The sequence below is a fragment of the Argentina silus genome (assembly GCF_951799395.1).
Source record: "Argentina silus genome assembly, chromosome: 18".
Lineage (NCBI taxonomy): Eukaryota > Metazoa > Chordata > Actinopteri > Argentiniformes > Argentinidae > Argentina > Argentina silus.
The window spans coordinates 6,902,641-6,920,379 of NC_139672.1; the positions used below are offsets into that span (position 1 = coordinate 6,902,641).

The 17,739-nt window shown below is 45.6% G+C and overlaps 4 protein-coding genes across 5 annotated transcripts; 1 reads left to right on the forward strand and 3 right to left on the reverse strand.

Annotated features, from left to right (window-relative positions):
* Positions 1-407: 407 nt before the first annotated feature.
* Positions 408-5,528, reverse strand: casp8 (caspase 8, apoptosis-related cysteine peptidase). Of its 2 annotated transcripts, none has more exons than XM_083690296.1 (12): positions 5,407-5,528; positions 4,262-4,414; positions 3,789-3,970; positions 3,088-3,193; positions 2,850-2,979; positions 2,615-2,712; positions 2,433-2,493; positions 2,081-2,157; positions 1,738-1,843; positions 1,501-1,628; positions 877-1,253; positions 408-784 (listed from the first exon to the last, which is right to left on the reverse strand). In XM_083690296.1, the coding sequence occupies exons 2-12, from the start codon at positions 4,367-4,369 to the stop codon at positions 655-657; spliced, it is 1,503 nt and encodes a 500-aa protein (XP_083546422.1). In that variant the 5' UTR covers positions 4,370-4,414; positions 5,407-5,528; the 3' UTR covers positions 408-654. The 2 variants fall into 2 exon arrangements, with proteins under 2 accessions (XP_083546422.1, XP_083546421.1); XM_083690295.1 differs by lacking the exon at positions 5,407-5,528 and adding an exon at positions 4,883-5,033.
* catip (ciliogenesis associated TTC17 interacting protein) lies at positions 5,491-8,057 on the reverse strand (the record flags this gene model as incomplete). The annotated part of the gene is made up of 10 exons (XM_083690302.1): positions 7,994-8,057; positions 7,696-7,785; positions 7,323-7,508; positions 7,165-7,220; positions 6,910-6,996; positions 6,540-6,707; positions 6,286-6,410; positions 6,062-6,138; positions 5,809-5,897; positions 5,491-5,679 (listed from the first exon to the last, which is right to left on the reverse strand). The coding sequence occupies exons 2-10, from the start codon at positions 7,769-7,771 to the stop codon at positions 5,491-5,493; spliced, it is 1,053 nt and encodes a 350-aa protein (XP_083546428.1). The 5' UTR covers positions 7,772-7,785; positions 7,994-8,057.
* Positions 7,848-11,842, reverse strand: casp20 (caspase 20, apoptosis-related cysteine peptidase). The gene is made up of 6 exons (XM_083690299.1): positions 11,760-11,842; positions 11,001-11,335; positions 10,265-10,305; positions 9,771-9,888; positions 9,038-9,602; positions 7,848-8,887 (listed from the first exon to the last, which is right to left on the reverse strand). The coding sequence occupies exons 2-6, from the start codon at positions 11,326-11,328 to the stop codon at positions 8,725-8,727; spliced, it is 1,215 nt and encodes a 404-aa protein (XP_083546425.1). The 5' UTR covers positions 11,329-11,335; positions 11,760-11,842; the 3' UTR covers positions 7,848-8,724.
* Positions 11,843-13,421: 1,579 nt separating this feature from the next.
* LOC310819082 (uncharacterized protein) lies at positions 13,422-17,592 on the forward strand. The gene is made up of 10 exons (XM_083690298.1): positions 13,422-13,450; positions 13,893-13,962; positions 14,154-14,392; positions 14,557-14,738; positions 14,995-15,203; positions 15,394-15,533; positions 15,670-15,814; positions 16,122-16,233; positions 16,745-16,826; positions 17,005-17,592. Exons 2-10 carry the CDS (start codon positions 13,911-13,913, stop codon positions 17,092-17,094), a joined length of 1,251 nt encoding a protein of 416 aa, XP_083546424.1. The 5' UTR covers positions 13,422-13,450; positions 13,893-13,910; the 3' UTR covers positions 17,095-17,592.
* Positions 17,593-17,739: the final 147 nt, after the last annotated feature.

The following is a 17,739-nucleotide window of genomic DNA, read 5'->3' on the forward strand; positions in this document are numbered from 1 at the left end:
GAGAGTTGTTGGTGGGTGGAGTTCAGAGTGGAATCTGCCATACACACACCCCTTTCTGTTTCCTGTGTGTGTGTGTGTGTGTGTGTGTGCGTGTGTTGGCGTGGAGGTGGGGTGGGGTGGGGTGGGGTGGAGAGTACCTCATCAAGCCTTTTGTCATTGTTTAACCCTTCATTAAATAAAAGTTTACATTTTAAACAAGACTTTGGACTATTGTGTTGTAGTGCTGTTACAGTATTTTCTCATACTCATGAAAACATTAAAGACAAATCCAGTTGAACTTTAAAGGTGTTGAACATATCCATGGAACAGAAACATACTCAAACCCGCTGTTAGAATCCACATTTATCAGTTTCCAAAGTATATCATAGTTTTCTGTTCCAGTGACACAGTAACCAAGAGACTTTTATCAATATCCAGCATTTATTAAGAAAAACAGATCCAGCTCATGAAAAATTATAATTAAGAAAAACACATGCCCACCAAGATACAATGCGCGCGCGCGCACGTACACACACACACACACACACACACACACACTCAGATGAGAACAAGCAAATGTGAATCAATGATTAAGACACGTCAGCCAGGCGAGCCATCAGATGAATCTCAGTAGAGGGTGGGACTCGTTTCGGCTCTGTGCACCAATCAGGTGTTTCAGAGGAAGGAAAGGATGAGGTTCTTGGTCAGCGTATATTTGGGTTCAGGCATCTGTTTCTTTCCTTTATACTCTCCTCTGCTGACCTCACGGTTCACATGCGTCAGGACCGACAGGATGTTCTCCCCACTACACAGGAAACAGGAAGTAATACACTTCACAACACTACACAGTACACAGGCAAAAAAAATAAAAAAACATGAACACCTCCCCCATCTCACCTAGCTCCTGCCCTCTCCAGCTGTCTGCAGAGCGCCTGGATGTAGATGGAACCCACCAGAGTGTTCCGGAACGACTGGCACTCCTCCACCGTTGCCATGCCAATCAAGAAGTCTGCAGCATAAGGGACTGACTCGACCACATCTGCCTCTATCCTCCCCTCTTCTATCCTCTCTCCCTGCCCTGTAGAGGCGTGTAGAATGGTTCCCCTCTGGTACCCCGACCCCTGGCAGGCCTGGATAAAGAATAGTTTGGGTTTTCCCGCCAGGGAGGGGCAGCTCCCGCTGGTGAAGGGATCAGTGAGGCTGCTAAGGAGCACCCGCCCCCCGTCAGTCCCGAGTACACACCCCTTATCCCCGTGGGACAGCACACACACCACCTAGGACAAACAGAGGAATTAGACACGCACGCACACACACACACACACACACACACACACACACACACACACACACACACACACACACACACACACACACACACACATACACACATACACACATACACACATACACACACACACCCTCTTGAACACTTTCATTAGGATCTAAAAGGATGGCAATATGGTTATAACAGCTGGAATTAGGCTGGATGGAATGTGTTGCCATTCATTTATCCCAGCTCACCAGAGCATCCGCATGTGCGTGACTCCTCCTTCCCAGTTCCTTTACTGCCTCCAACATGGCTGCCTCCGTCAGGTCTCTCTGCACTTCCACCGTAAACCCCAACCTGGAGAACACCTTAAGCAAAGCCCCTAGAGAGAGAGAGAGAGAGAGAGAGAGAGATAGATAGAGGTCACATGCCATCAGTAGTAGTGTCTCTGTGTCTGGGCCCAGGAGAAATCACATGATGAAGATGCCTACGTTCATCCTGCTCCGTTCCTGATCTGTCTGATTCCTTCAGGAAGTGATGGTTGTTGATGATGAAACACACCCCTCGAGGATTATGGGTCAGCACATAGTTGTCCCTCTGCATAACACACACACACACACACACACACACACACACACACACACACACACACACACACACACACACACACACACACACACACACACACACACACACACACACACACACACACACACACACACACACACACACAAATTGTAGACCCATTCTCTACACATATCCCTGATGTGCGCTCTCAATTACTCCCCCTCATGGATTTAAAAGCATAGTGCAGGGTAAAATAGTGCATTGTACCTGATCATGTGGACGAGAGTCCATCTCTGAATCAGAGTACAGACTCCGCCCCTCCTCAAGGGTCTGCGAAGGCACACCTAGTGGACAGACAAAAGCACACCTGAGATACTGGTCTGAGAGTGTGTGTTGGGGGGGCTGCAGCAGACATTTGCAATGAATGTGCTATGGCAGTACCATCAGCCTCAATGTACGAGAACCAGGAAGTGCTCTTTGAGGTCAGAGGAATATTTGTGTGACTTGAAGATAGTGAAGGGGACGTGAAATAAGAAAGGTTAAGAATCTATTAGTCTGTGTGTGTACTGTGTGTGTGTGTGTGTGTGTGTGTGTGTGTGTGTGTGTGTGTGTGACTTACGGCTGAGCTGTGTGTCTGATACAGACTGGTTCTGTAGTGACTGACGCATGCTGTCCATCCTCTGAGGGAGAAAGACAGAGAGTTAGTTATCCACCGGGAGGCACCCCCCCCCCCCCCCCCCCCCCCACACACACACACACACACACACACACACACACACACACACACACACACACACACACCTGGTCAATGCTGACTTGAGGGGAGGAGCTTGGCTGGAGGTCCAGGTTTCTAATTGGGTGAGCAGAAGACTCCTGCTGTGACGCACTGCTCCCTGTTCCTGTTGGTAAACACCCGCATGTTCTGTTCTACTGCAGAAATATGGCTGCTGTAACTGCGGCTAAATAATCAAGAATGGTGGGAACACTTCAGGTCTTGTGTGTGTGTGTGTGTGCGTGTGTGTGTGTGCGTTCGTACTAGCTCTGTACTGCTGTATTTTCTCGGCCAGCTGACTGTCACACTCCTCCAGTGTTCTCTGTAGGTCCGCCAGTTTCTCCTCTGACAGCAGTCCCTGCCTCTCCATCTCAGCCAGCACATCCAACGGTGTCTTCATGACAGAGAGAGGAGAGAGAGAGAGATGTGTGTGTGTGTGAGGTGGGGTGGTGTGGGGTGAGTGTGAGGGTGCACATGACGTGTGTGTTGCGGGTGTTCTTACAGTGCAGAGCTCCAGTCGTCCTCTGGCCAGTTTGGAACTCAGGAGGAACTTCATCTTAGTGAAATTCTCCTGAGTGATATCGTCACAGACCTGAAACAACATCCTCCTGAGAGAGAGAGAGAGAGAGAGAGAGAGAGAGAGAAAGACGGGGGGTCGGGGGGGGGCGTAGAGAGAAAGAGGAAGACAGACAAAAAATAGATTTGTGGTAAATGGATTGTTCGTAAATGTGGACAACAGTGCTGAAATTAAAGCATAAACACATATACGTGTACCGGCTGTGTGTGCTTACTAGGAATGCGCCGATGCCACTCTTTCATTGCCGATACCGATTCCGAGTACCAAACTTCCTAGTATCAGCCGACACTGAGTACTGATCCGATAAAAGGCCATTTTTAAATATGAAATGCTACCCTTTGAAACACTCGCCTTGCACATTTTGCAACAAGCAGTTTTACTGGTGTCTTGTCTTAAGAGTGAAGTCATTCCAGACCACAGACATGGTTGTTATTGTTGTCACTGCACTCGAGTGACATCTCAGCTGTGCAGCCATCAGTCAAAGATGCATATGTTTGGCAAGTTTGCGCCATGGTATTGAATCTGTAAATAGCATTCCCTATCTCCAATTCCCAATCCAGCATTTTAGGCCAATATCGGCCCGATACTGATGCTTAGTATAGGATCAATACATCTCTAGTGCTTACCTGTACTCTGAGATAGCTGGACTTGCGTCTGATTGTGGGAGCTCCGGTTGGCTGCTGTCATTCTCCAGAAGGTTGTGCAGGTCGACCCGACCAATGGTGTCGAGCAGGTGGGACAGGAAGTGGTGGTTCTCCAGCAGACCTTTCTCCTGTAGCCTTAGGAACAGGCCACGCCCATCCTTCACCTGGAACCACACCAGAAAGAAGAAGGGTCATAAAGGACAGGAGATAAGGATAGGAAGCCATTTTAGAGCACTGGGACAAAGACGTGTATCAATGGGACTCCCCTTTCCCGCTTCAGTGTTCACAGATACAGAAAAGTAGTATGTCAGACACTCGACTGGAGGTCTTGTTCTATTTAACCAGACATCCACTTGAATATTAGCATCCATCCAGTGTTTTCAGAACACGGAGGAGGTAGGGGCTAGGCTAGGGAAAGATGCAGGAACAGAACAGAGCGCAACAGAATTACTCACTGCCTCCAGGCGCTTCCTGTTGAGTACGTCTCGGCACAGGAAGCATAGAGAAGCCACCTCAGAGGAGTCTAGCTCCTCGTCGATACGGGAGAGCAGAAGCAAGTCCATCACTCACGCTCTCACACACACACACACAAACACGCCTTTAAACAGCTGTAAGAGAGAACAGAAGGGGAAGGGGGAGGAAGAGGGAGATGAGGAAGACACAAGGGGGTGAGGAGAGGGTAAAAAAGATAATTTCTACTTCTTTGCCCCCATGTGACTGGGTGTCCTGTATGTGTTTGTTTCTGCCAGGCTACCTTCACCAGACATGCCTTGACAGGTCAGAGAATATTCAAGAAAAGGAAGGAGGGAGGAAGAGGGATTTACAGTAAACTATTGTTTTGCGACAGACGGTCACGGGACAAGTTGAACTTGGCGTATCTACTTTTCATGCCTAATGGTTACATAACAATACTTCAAATGTTTAGGACATACCGCGATGACGCCAGTTCATAGCAATCGAGGCGAACCCCAGAGATTATCGCTATTATTATAAAGAGGTTTTGCGGATACTAATTGCTCTACTGTCACAGGAGAAGGAACACAACAAGGAAAACTTTCCAATTGGACAAAACTCACCTTTACTTGTCAGTCGACGTGCTCACGATCTAAATCTTGTCAACAGATAACAACGTTACGTACCAAGACAGCCTACCGTAAATAAACATAGTTTTCCTACGAATAAAAACTAATATTTTGTTTTTGTCAGAGCCGCGACAACTCGCCGGTCGCTTGTGCGCTCTTTACTTTTGGTTTCACGACATCGGTCGCGTAGATCGGTTAAACAGAAACATTACGCAACGAAGAAAAATAAAGAACAGCCCACTTGTAGACATGCCCACTTTGTAGCACACATCAGACAAACTACAAAAGCACATTAACTAAATAAAACATTATGCTTTATTAAAACTTATCAAATCAGTGACATCACACAGCTGAAAATGAACTCACTATTTAACAGATCAGCTGTCAGTCAGGAGAGGAGATGAGAGAGGAAAACATTTAAAGACTATAGACTACTGGGGTGCATCTCAATACTCTGATATGGCTTCCTCCTCTTTTCCTTTCCTTCATCTGCACTTGAAAGAACATGAAAGAATTACATTGGTGAGTAACTCTCTGGTAGCAAGATGAGATGAGGAGAAGAAGCCACTGTAGACGATTGAGATGGGTCCTAAAGTTTGTCCTCAGGGTGAGGAGGTTTTGAAGGATCCCCCTGGAGGCCGGCGCGAGGCGAAGGGGAGAAAGTACTCTCTGGCAAAAGAAAAGACATCACTTGGTTTCCTCAACAACAGGAACTGCAGGAAGTCAGCCATGAGGGTGCGCAGCTCCGGGTGCTGCCGCAGGTATGACGAATGTTCCGCTTTCAACTCCTCCTGTCACACACACACACACACACACACACACACACACACACACACAGAGGTGGGAGTTAGGGTGGGAACTAGGAAAAGGTACTGAGGACAGAAATGTACAGTAATTGGGTCTTGGAACCTGTTAGTTACCTTTCTGTCGAGGAACTTGGAGTGCATCTGCATGTCTTCCTCCCACACCAGGGGTCTCTTCTCAAACATTGGATTATCATCCCTCACCTCTGACACACACACGCACGCACACACACACACACACACGCACACACACACGTACACAAAGAAAGAGACGGTTACATATTTGCATAGCATATCTGGGGATGTCTGTGTGTGTGTGTGTGTGTGTGTGTGTGTGTGTGTGTGTCTGTGTGTGTCTGTGTGTTTGTACCTGAGTGTGTTGGTGGTGGCAGCTGCAGTAGCCTCATGGTGACAGGAGAGCCCACCTGCACTCGGCTGGCCAGGTGCCTGGACAGAAACAGAATATCAACCAGGGAGAGCCACAAGGAGGTTCTTATGGATTACATCACATCAGTGGGCAGAAGTTGTGACCTGCTTTACGATGCAATGATGACACTGGTCAATCAACAGGAGGAAGTGATGCAATCATCTCACCCATCGGGCAGGAAGTAGCAGTGCCACGTGGCAGGGATGTCCTGCACTGAGTCAACTGTCCGCTCAACTCCAAACACCTCAACCCCCGCCTCTCCAACCATTTGCTGCCTCCGCCCTAATTCCCTCTGACCACACATATCATGGTCACACACACACACACACACACACACACACACACACACTAGTGCATGCATATATGCAAATATGCAAATATGCATGCAAATATATCAACATGCATAAACTCTCACACTTACGTAGTTAGAGGTGGAGATGAGTGTGTCCTGATCAAAAGAGATGAAAGTCATGTGTTCCGGAACTTTCTTCCTCAGAGCGAGCAGCCGCAGCAGCAGCAGGTTAGAACCTTCAGTTACTAACCCGTTTAGAGAGGACAGAGGATAGCACATACTCTGCTTTTTCACCTCCTACACACACACACACACACACACACACACACACACACACACACACACACACACACACACACACACACACACACACACACACACACACATCTTACATACTGACTGCACAGCAGCTAAAAAGTCACCTGTCATCAGCTGGACTGACAGACAGAACATTGTAAATATTCTACAATAAAGTATATCTGTTTATATCCTCTCTCACCTCTCCCACAGTAGTGACTTTGTTGACCACCATCTGTCCGTCACGCTGGACCATGTGACACTTCCTGTCCAATTGGTGGTCCTGAAGCTGAGTGCAGGAGTGATGGGAGTTTAGGGGCAGGAACAGAACACCCAAACCAGCAGCCAATGGAGAGACAGGACCCAGAATTCAACGCACACTCACACTCTTATGGATCACTGAATACAGTATATGTTTATGGAATGTGAAAATGTAAACCGGTTTAGACTGGATTACCTGGACATACTCGTGATGGTTCTGCTCCAGTGTCTCCAGGCTCATGGACAGGTAAGCTGTTAGAAGAGACGGAGGGATTCATGCATACTCGCAGAGACCTTCACCTTCCTCCCCAGGACCCCCAGCTTCCCCTACCCTCGTCCCACCCCTGTTCTCACCAGTGATGGCTGTTCCACAGGGTGTGTTGTCGATGGCCCCATGGCTGTGAGCGTGCAGCAGAAGACATGGCTGTTCCCCTCGACTGTCCCGCTCCACTGTCACACTGAACTCTCCCAACTCTCTGCCCCCCTCGGACACTGTCACCAGAGAGTCTGCAAACAAACACAGCTGCAGCTCCGCAGCCCCTACACACACACGCACACGCACACGCACACACACACACACACACACACACACACGGTAAACCCACTAGCTCTTGGGCGACTCCTTCAGTTGTTGAGTTAAACTTGAGAGGCGATAGAGCTGCCACTACCAGGTGCGCTCTTCCCATTTTTACGGTGCAACTGCAAGTGTTTGGTATTAGACACTCACTAATGCTGGATAGAAATTCGATTGCCTCGCTTGAAGCTCTCAACTCATCAGCCTCCTCCGCAGTTGTATCCTCCATGCCCGAGGTCTCAGCTTAAGCAAGTGAATCACAAAAATGACCGTGTCAACTATACACCATTATCAATGGTACACACACACCGTTCCTTAGCTAATGTTAGCTAAATAACCAGCTAGCTAAGCCAAAGGTTCAAGATAATCTATACTGGTATAGGACAGCAATTACTTTTTAATACAGTCATAAAGAAACGTAAAAGACTCAAATAACACATGTTGTAGCTACCTTGGAGAAGAAGATTATTTTAGCTGTAGGCTGGAGACATGTTTCTATTTCTGCAGGCAGCGCGACCATCAACATCAAGGGTTGCCTTGGCAACGACTCTTCAGCCCCAGATCGCTTTTAGTACCGTAAAGATTTCATATTTGCGCAAAGAAACGAACTAATCACTATTCTTTCTCTCTGATAAACATGAAAGAAAAAACACTCTTCTACACTCTTAACTGTTTAATTAAAATACATTTAATTTCAGGTAAAAATAGGTTTGAAGGTGCAGGAAAGTAAGGCTTAGAAAACACGAAAAACATGTAATACCATCAATATCATGAGTGGATGAAAACCTTAAATCAAGTAACCCTGTTATTGCAATTCTGTTCCACCTGGTTTATGAAATGCCATCTATGGGTAATATGCAGTATCTGAGCATATTAAATTATTTTGACGAGCAAATGGTCTCTAGTCATATCGCTTTCTCTCATAGGTTATTCAGAAGAGATGACATTCTTTACTCTGAAAGGTTACCGAATTACAACTAGATAAAACAATTCCAATTGTGAAAAATATTGACAGCTGTCAAGTTATCTGCTGGATAACTGAAAAACTGACTGACCAGTATAAAATGTGTGTAAATAGTCTCTCTGGTCACAAAAGTCAAATGAGAGGATCAGTGCTACAGCTACTGCTACCTAGTGCCCTATGTGACAAATACAGAGGGAACCCATGGTAACATCAAGAGGTCATGAGGAAATGGGTGTGGTCTCAGCAGGGCGGAAGACAAGAGTCTTCCTCAGGGTGGATCCTTTCTCTGGTGATTGCTTGACCAGCGCGCCACCTATATTGCCCTCCTCCTGGCAGACATTAGCAGTGACCCTAGTGAGGATAGTATGGATGTCATCTCCCCTGGAGTAGGACACACACAAACACACAATAAGGACATGAGCATTTAACTATGTGAATATAACCATTCAACACGGAACAGACCATGAACTCTTTGGAAGTACTGATAATGTGTGAAAATATTTGAGTATGGGTAATGTAATCAGGCCTCACCTTGGGCAGCCGTATTTCAGCTGGCGGCACAGACACTGGATGAACCAGGTCCCCTTTTTTGAATCCCGGATGGAGTTAAAGTGTTCTACAGTGGCCATGGAAACCAGGAAATCTGCAAATATTGGAAGGGAATATTGAGCTTTTTTGCCGTCTGTTTGCAACTCCCCCTCATCAGGGAGGTTCACTGTCACTGGTGGCTGATTCATTCTCCCCCGACATGCCTGGATAAAGAACACTTTGGGTTTGTTGACCAGTGCTGGGCAGTTATGGCCGTTGAAAAGTGTGAGGATGTCGTGGGGGCGTATGTGTCCTCCGTCAGTTCCACAAATGCCCTCCTCTCCCCCGTGACTCAGGATGCAGCAGATGAACGCGTCGCCATGCTGAGGTAGCTCCTCCAGCTCAGTGAACTGACTGCCAGACCATTCCTTGACACCGTACTTTCTCAGCTCCTGTAACTGCTTCAGCGAAGCAAAGAGCTCCATCACACGTTCCATGTCCTCCCTAGTCTGATCCTCACACTTCAGCACCCTGAACCCCAGCCAGCTGAACACTCCCACCAGAGCCTCTGCAGGAAAAGAGAAAACACTCAACACTGGGAACTAACACACATTGCTCAGTCCATCAACCCTTTTCAGGTCAAACCATAACAAACTACTTCATCTGGTATAGAGCAAGCAGAGTGGTCCTCAGACACTGATATACAGAAATATCCTCTGGATAAATGTTTACATACCAACATCCTTGTTCGTTCCTTTTCTGTCTCTCAGGTTATCTTTTGTAAAGTGTTCATTGTTGATGATCACACAGAGACCTTTTGGTTCGCTGGTTATCTCATACAGACTGTCCTGGACCTGGAAAAAGGTTTGACGATATTCAAACCTTTTATATTATATTATAAAGAGGCATTGGAGCATCCAAGGTGCATCAATGACATCCGTAATGATAAACAGGACAGTTCTGAATGTGTGTAGGCTTAACAGATATCAAGTAAGAATTTGGATAAATGTGAAAGAACCTCAAACTCCCCCTGACCACAGAACAGGCTCTAACCAATGTCAGCTGACCTGTTTTATGTGTGTGGTGGCGGAGAGTTGTGTTGAGATGTATGTCTGTAAGAAGTGCTGTTGACTTGTGTATTTGCTCTGTATAAACAGTTGTTTTGTTGTGTTCAGTTGTATGTTCAATTGGCAGGTTTAGTAGTTGAGAGACAGAAAAAGGGTTCATCACCTCCATGTCTCCACCGACCTCCTCCTGGACAGGAAAAGCATCTGGAAAGTAAACCAAGAAAACCAGAGTTAGTATGTGCTAACATCGGTCCCTTTTCCCAACACACACTACATGTTGAGTTAGTGACCCTACTAGTGACCCTACTACCCTACCTAGCATTGACATTTACATTTATGGCATTTAGCAGACGCCTTTATCCAAAGCGACTTACAACAAATACGTTTGTTTAAGTAAGTGAATCATCTATCCATCAGTCATCATAAGATAAAAGTAATCAATGCTCGGACCAGGGGCCATAGGCAGTCACAATGCTAGAAGAAGGAATAATTACTTTATTTTTTATCAACAGGAGAGAAACTTAGGCTAGAAACATAGATAGGCTCTAAGCCTACAGGGGGCTAGTGGGGGTGAAGAGGTCTTTAGGAGGGACCGTTAAGGTGTAGCCTGAAGAGATGCGTCTTCAATCTATGGCGGAAGATTGGTAGTGAGCCAATATGAGTAAGCAAGAGTTACTTAAGACAAGTTGGATAACAATTCTATAACTGACAGTACTCGGTAGGCATGTATGCATAATTGTTAGCCTGGCAACTAGTGAGGAGCAATGGTGGTTCATGGTGGTGTAAGAAGTGTAAACACTGTGTAAGTGCAGCTTTGTAATGTAATATAGTACCTGTAGTGGGGGTTGTATTAGTGGCTGGGTTAGGACCATTAGGGGCTGGATAAGGGGCATAGTCACCTGGCTGGTTGTTCAGGACATTGGGTGCTGGGTTGATCCAGGGAATGTCCTTCAGCAGTCTGGGGTAAGTACCTATAATGTGTGGGTCCCGCAGTAGATTCTGGAAGCCTCGGCATGTGTCCTCTCCTTTATGCATCACTTTGTCCAGAAGTTGGATGACAGTTTGCTCACTGGTCTGACCAGGAATATGGAAGAGGTTATTGTATTCACGCTTCGTTACCAGCTTCCACTCCTGCACATGTTGGAGGATGAAGCTGGAGTCAGCAGACAGGATGTCTATCAGGACTGTCTTCTTGTCTCTCAGAGCCTGCTGGGGCTGAGACATCATGCTGGACCTTAGAGAGAGAGAGAGAGAGAAAGGTGGGTAGTGAGACAAGCAGTAGAGTTTATACTTTGTTTGCTTGTGTCCTGTTGTTCTTCATCCAATAGGAGGCAATGTGCTTCTCAACCACTATTAGAAATACAAATGGGCAAATGCAGTTTTAAAATACAATTTATCTGGGGATAAGGTATTTGTTGTATGTACCCATTATGATTAACTAGCATTTTTGTTACAAATAATATTATCACACCCAACTGAACCTATCTGCCTCCAGGGGTCACGCTACGCACGGACGTAACTAAGCGTGTCTGATTCCTTCCGAAATGGCTTGCTTTAGCAGACTCGGAGCAGCAATGAAATCATAAGGCTATTACAACAATTTAAGCAAGGACGATGATAGTAACATTTAGACGTTTATAACGGTAAACTAAACTTACTATTAAAATGCTGATTTGTTTCAGAAGCTTGGTGGAGATCCCGACGATGCACTCGCTCTTTCCCTCTCAAATACTGTTGCCGCTACTCTGGTTTCACTTTTCTACCATCCAATCAGAGAACAGGAAATGTGTGTGTGTGTGTGTGTGTGTGTGTGTGTGTGTGTGTGTGTGTGTGTGTGTGTGTGTGTGTGTGTGTGTGTGTGTGTGTGTGTGTGTGTGCGCGCGCGCGCGCGAAGCGTCTGCGCGTGTTCTATTCATTCGTGTAATTCAATATTTGATCATTATATTATCTCACATTTTCTCCACAGATAACAGCTCCCTGGTGGTCTAGTGGTTAGGATTCGGCGCTCTCACCGCCGCGGCCCGGGTTCGATTCCCGGTCAGGGAACATCTGTTTTGTCCCTCCTACCTCGAGGGTGCGTGTGCACTTTACTGCAAATGACAACTTGTTGGTAGTAATAATAATGATCTGATGATGTACCCTAGAGCGACTATTCCCTCATACTGTAGCTATATATTAGAATTTATTCTCTATTATTATGTTGAATACCATCCCCATATGACACATGTGTTCATAATGTATTCCGAATTTAGCTAAAACATATATTTTATATTTACATTTTATGGTAGTTCCTGAGATGATTATGAGTGCATTGAGAGCCCCTTGAAACTCTCCAACCTGATATTATGCCCATATGGACGCATGTTCAGATTGTTCATGCCTCAGAATATGACCTATGTTTACGTTTGCTTGACCTCGTGAATTACGATTTGCATGGCGGTTAGGCAGTATTAGAGATTAACTTCTGGTTAATCAGGGAAAGCATATATTAGCAAGAGTTAGCAAGAAACAGTGGTGACGTTTCTTGCTAACTCTTCTGCAAGTTCTGAATAACATTTAGGAAGTGAGCTTCTTTTGGTGTAAACTCATCCTTCCTTCCTTTAGATAGATAGATAGATAGATAGATAGATAGATAGATAGATAGAAACTTTATTTATCCCTAGGGGAAATTCAGGTTCCAAGTAGCTTAAAGACATAGAGACATCACACATAACATACACATACAACATACAACCTACAACATAAGCAGGATTGTAAACAGGAAGTCTATATGAACGCTATAGACAGATAAGAATAAAGATACTGAGAAAAATATACTAAATACTAAGTAGCAGACAAGTCCACATTGATGTGCTGAGGCTGTATGATAAGGGTGACAGGGCAATCTCTGATCCAACATAATTGGATAGGGGAAACCAAGGATGCCACACAGGTCTTATTTTGTTAGACACCTGATTCCTTGTGTCCTCTCCTCTGTCTAGCTTCCTTCTCAAAAAGTATTGGAGGAGAATATCTAAGGAGAGGAACCTTAAGTTACAGGAGAGGACAGGAGGAATCGAGTTTCTAAGAATTGGAAATGGCCCTGGTCATGTCAGATTAGTTTTTACAAGAAAGGAAGGAAGGAAAGAAGGAGGATTTTTGCGAGTGTATGCGTGTGTGTGGGTGGGTGGGTGCGTGCATGCGTGCGTGCGAATGTGTGTGTATGTGTGTGTGTGTGTGTGTGTGTGTGTGTGTGTGTGCGCCTGCCTTCCAGGAACATGTGATGCGTTTTTCTCCCCAGCAGTCACATCTGACAGGCACATAACGCGTGTCGACATAGACAGAGGAGGACGTGTCGCCAAACACAACGGTACGTGGTTTTGTTCTATTTTACAGTGAGGCAGTCAGACAACCACATTGATCACTGCATACAGTACATATATAAAGAGCATGAAAATGTGGTTTGATTGTTACTGGTTACATCTGTCTAATACCTTAGGATAAAGTTGCCTCTGAACTGATCTGAGGCTAGTTTAGAGTTTTTCTCTATCATGGTTTTAGGTTGGGCTTACAGGAGGGTATACTGATCCTAGATCTGTGCTTATGGGCAGCTTCTACAGGGAGAGGCTAACTAAGACACAGGAAATGAGGAGTTATCTTCATGACCGTATAAGATCATGTGGTTTGAGTGAGAGAAAACCCATTGGTCAGCTCTTTATCCGGATTTCATCTGTGTGTGTGTGTGTGTGTGTGTGTGTGTGTGTGTGTGTGTGTGTATGCTTGTGTTTGTGTTTCCTAGGTTGGCTATGCAGCTGTCACCAGTCCATAAGATGTTCTCAATCTATGTGCTGGCCCTGTGTGCCCATGGCAGCCCAGAGAGAGGTGTGTGTGTGTGTGTGTGTGTGTGTGTATGTGTGTGTGTGTGTGTGTGTGTGTGTGTGTGTGTGTGTGTGTGTGTGTGTGTGTGTGTGTGTGTGTGTGTCTGTGTCTGTGTTTCATGTGCATCACCTTTTCATGTGTCTCTCCTCGAGGGTATGTGTGTGTTAACGTTAATTGTGTGTCTATGGTGACAGGGACAGAGATGCCTCAGACTGAACCCAGTGTGTCTGAGAGCACAGAGACAAACGCTTGGACAGAACCTGTGGAACTGAATGAGATCCAGAACCTAGATGATACACACACACACACCCCTGATACACACACACACCACAGCCCAGTTATACACACACACCAGAGTCCAGAACCGGACATAAGTCTAGAACCAGCCCAGAATCTACCTCTCTGTGAGGACGAAAACCTCACAGACTACCGGGTGAGATCAGCGATAATCTGAAATGGGAATTTTTTCAGATTAATCAGAGAATAGCTTGATCAGAGGCAGCGACATGACTGCTAACATGGCCAAACTAACTGACTCTTATCTCATCCTCTCTGTCTGTCTGTGTGTCTTTGTCTCCATCTCTGTCTCCGATGCAGTCTATCAATCAACTATCTCAGAGAAACCTGGGAGAGATGCAGTTTAACAACGATGATAATGAAACAATGGATCACTGCAATCAAACAGGCTTCTCCTGTCTCCTCTACCCAGGCAATCAGCTCAACTGCTCCTGGATGTTCCACCATCTCCCTGATGACAGGCAATACTCAGCCTCTGTCTCGTAAGCCCCAACCCACTGTTCCACTCTCATAGGCTACATGGAGATAAATGAGATAACTAGCAAAAGTAAAGGTTCAGCAGAGACTTTACTTACTAAATATGCCAATAGGTATACACAAGCTTGTTATGATTATAGTAACAACAGTGTGAAGTCAGTTTGTGGGGACGTTACCGCTCATACGTGATCAAAACAGAACGTTCATCAACAATTTGTGTGTGTGTGTGTGTGTGTGTGTGTGTGTGTGTGTGTGTGTCAGTGTGTGTAAGGACATTGAGCAGATCTCTACTGTGGACTGTTTGTCTAAAGAGGGGGGAGGCACTGTGGATGAAGGAGTTCAACTTAAGGACATAGGTAGTTGCTATGGTGAAGTGGATGGCAGCCTTTCATCAGTGATTCTCAGTGTTACTGTGTCCCTGCCTGATGTCTGGTGCCTCTACAACTCTAAATACGACATCGAGGACATCGGTAAGAGAGTGGCAATACCTTCGATATTACTATATTCACACTGCTGTGTACACTTAACCAGAGCATACATATATCAAGAGCATGAAAATGTGGTGAATTGTTACTGGTGAAGGGCACTGCACTTATCAGATAAGTGTGTGTGTGTGTGTGTGTGTGTGTGTGTGTGTGTGTGTGTGTGTGTCTCTCCCAGAGATCCTGAGTCCTCCCCCCAACATCACTGCATTGCTCAGAGAAGGGGGTCTGCTGGTCCAATGGGAGGTCCCCTTCACCAGATCATATACCTCACCCTCCTGCTTTGTCTACCAGCTAGAGAAAAACGGTCTGATAAAGGTACCACAGCAGACCAAACACCTGTGTGTGTGTGTGTGTGTGTGTGTGTGTGTGTGTGTGTATGTGTGTCTGAAAAAAACAGATGTCTTCTCTTCACTGTCTTCATTCAACTCACTTCTTGGGTACCTGTGTTTAGGAGGAGGATAGAGAATGTAAAGGGACTCTGAACTACAAAGAACCGATTACAGACCCTACACTTGCCCATGAAGTGAGGATAAGGACACAAATGGGTTGCGACTGTGGAGGAGTTTCAACCTGGAGCGAATGGAGTGACATTTATAGTGAGTCCTAAAAAGAATATGGTCATTTAACACATTGATAACTAACCATAGCAATGTTTACGTTGTGTCTTTGTGAACAAACTACTGCCTGTGTTTTTATTTAGGAATTTAGAGGCATATGGCTGGAGTCTATCTGGTAGTTGTAGTATTAGTAGTAGTATTAGAAGTGGTAGGGAGTTTTCACAGTGCCCAAAGCCATGGTGTGATTTTATGTAATATTGTGTTATAAGAACTACTGCATAAATACCACAAAGTTCGGTCAATTAAGTGTGTGTGTGTGTGTGTGTGTGTGTCCTGTTTGTTTTAGAGGTAGCCCCGTCTGAATGGCCCAATGAGCCCAACTTGCTGACGATCGTCGGTATCGCCCTGGGAATACCCATGATCCTCCTGGCTCTGTTACTGCTGCTCCGTACGCAGAGGTACAGCTCTCTCTCTCTCTCTCTCTCTCTCTCTCTCTCTCTCCCTTTCTCCCCCTCTCTTTCTCTCTCTCTAGCTCTTCCCCTCTCTACCTCTCCCTCCCTCTCTCTCTCTGTCTTTCTCAACAAACAAAAAATGAAAACGGTATTAGAATGTCTGGCTGTTAGTCAAGTTCCAAGACTTTGACCTCAGACCACTCCGACCGCTCATTGTAGCCTGACGACACTTCCTCCAACACGCTGGGGAAACCACCCATCTGAACAACAAGAAAGGGGAAACACACAGACGCATCAGTGACTGCTTCTACCAAGTAAATGTCAGGGACTTGCCACAGAAATATGACAAATACAACAACACATTATCTGACTTAGTGGAGTCAGCCAGGCAGTCGGCTTGCTCGCTGAGGTGGCCCACCTTGCCAAAGTAATGCTAGTGGAAACACTGAATTGCTACCAAGTCCTGTGTATTTCCCTGGCTGCTATTGACTACGGGGTGCGTTTGTTTGTGTTTCAGGGTGTATGAGCGTCTGTTTCCCCCCATACCTCGCCCCTCCTTGAAGATCAAAATTCTCCTAGAAAGAGAAGACCTGTTTCAGGTGAGCGCACAAGCATGCACACACACACACACACACACACGCATACACACGCACACGCACACGCACACACGAACAGTTGCTGCTTAATCCTGAATCACCATTTAATACACAGTACTTGTACTTATACCAAATACCCCCATTTGGTATAAGTATTGACAGTTTCTCATTTGTGTCTCAGTTTTTCCCTCCCGTCCTGCCATCCGAATATGTGGAGAAGGTCTCAGAGGTGGAGGAGGCAGAGGCAACCCCTGAAAAGATGCTAATTTAAACAAGATGGCTGTGAAACGCCTGGTCGAAAAATCAACCCCTAGCCTACACCCCAGACACCTACTCTCCTGCCACCTATGGTCCAAAGCCTACTCAGTCTTTCAAAGGGCAAGATGGTAACATTGAATTACAATATAGGTCACTGACCAGGAATCAGGGATGTGGTGTGGCCAGACAATAGATGGTTGGCTGAGGCAGAAACAGACTCACTTGTTTCTAGCCTCATTGCTCAAACTCTGGAAGATGTGTGTTTCAGAGCTGATCTGCATTACTTCATTACTAAGTTCAATTTTTCCTTCTTCTAGCATTGTGACTGCCTATGGCCGTTAGTCGCTTTGGATAAAGGTGTCTGCTAAATGCCATAAATGTAAATATAAGAACAGAGAAGACCATTTTATTGTAATAATGGCTACAAAAATGCATTGACAAAGACATAAATAATACACATCAGTATGCAGCTATTTTTTGTGTGAAATAAAGTTTTGTTTGGTTGCACTTGTGATAAGAAGAGTAGTGTGTGTTATCTGTTACTCACACCCACACACACACACACACACACAGTTTCCTATCCACTACTGTGAGTGTGTAATTTGTCACACATATCTAGAAGTAACTTTCAGTAGTGAGTAGAGTTAGGAAGTGGATT

Excerpts from the sequence above, each read along its gene's own strand:
- casp8 (XM_083690296.1), bottom strand. The coding sequence starts at position 4,369 with ATGGACTTGCTTCTGCTCTCCCGTATCGACGAGGAGCTAGACTCCTCT. Across the intron at positions 3,194-3,788 it reads CCAGCTATCTCAGAGTACAG|GAGGATGTTGTTTCAGGTCT; the intron begins GTAAGCACTAGA and ends TCTCTCTCTCAG. Across the intron at positions 1,844-2,080 it reads ACTCTCGTCCACATGATCAG|AGGGACAACTATGTGCTGAC; the intron begins GTACAATGCACT and ends TGTGTTATGCAG.
- casp20 (XM_083690299.1), bottom strand. The coding sequence starts at position 11,328 with ATGATGTCTCAGCCCCAGCAGGCTCTGAGAGACAAGAAGACAGTCCTG. Across the intron at positions 9,889-10,264 it reads AGGTCGGTGGAGACATGGAG|GTCCAGGACAGTCTGTATGA; the intron begins GTGATGAACCCT and ends ACCTTTTTCCAG. Across the intron at positions 8,888-9,037 it reads CTGAAATACGGCTGCCCAAG|GGGAGATGACATCCATACTA; the intron begins GTGAGGCCTGAT and ends GTCCTACTCCAG.
- LOC310819082 (XM_083690298.1), top strand. The coding sequence starts at position 13,911 with ATGTTCTCAATCTATGTGCTGGCCCTGTGTGCCCATGGCAGCCCAGAG. Across the intron at positions 14,739-14,994 it reads CAATACTCAGCCTCTGTCTC|TGTGTGTAAGGACATTGAGC; the intron begins GTAAGCCCCAAC and ends TGTGTGTGTCAG. Across the intron at positions 16,827-17,004 it reads AAAGAGAAGACCTGTTTCAG|TTTTTCCCTCCCGTCCTGCC; the intron begins GTGAGCGCACAA and ends TTTGTGTCTCAG.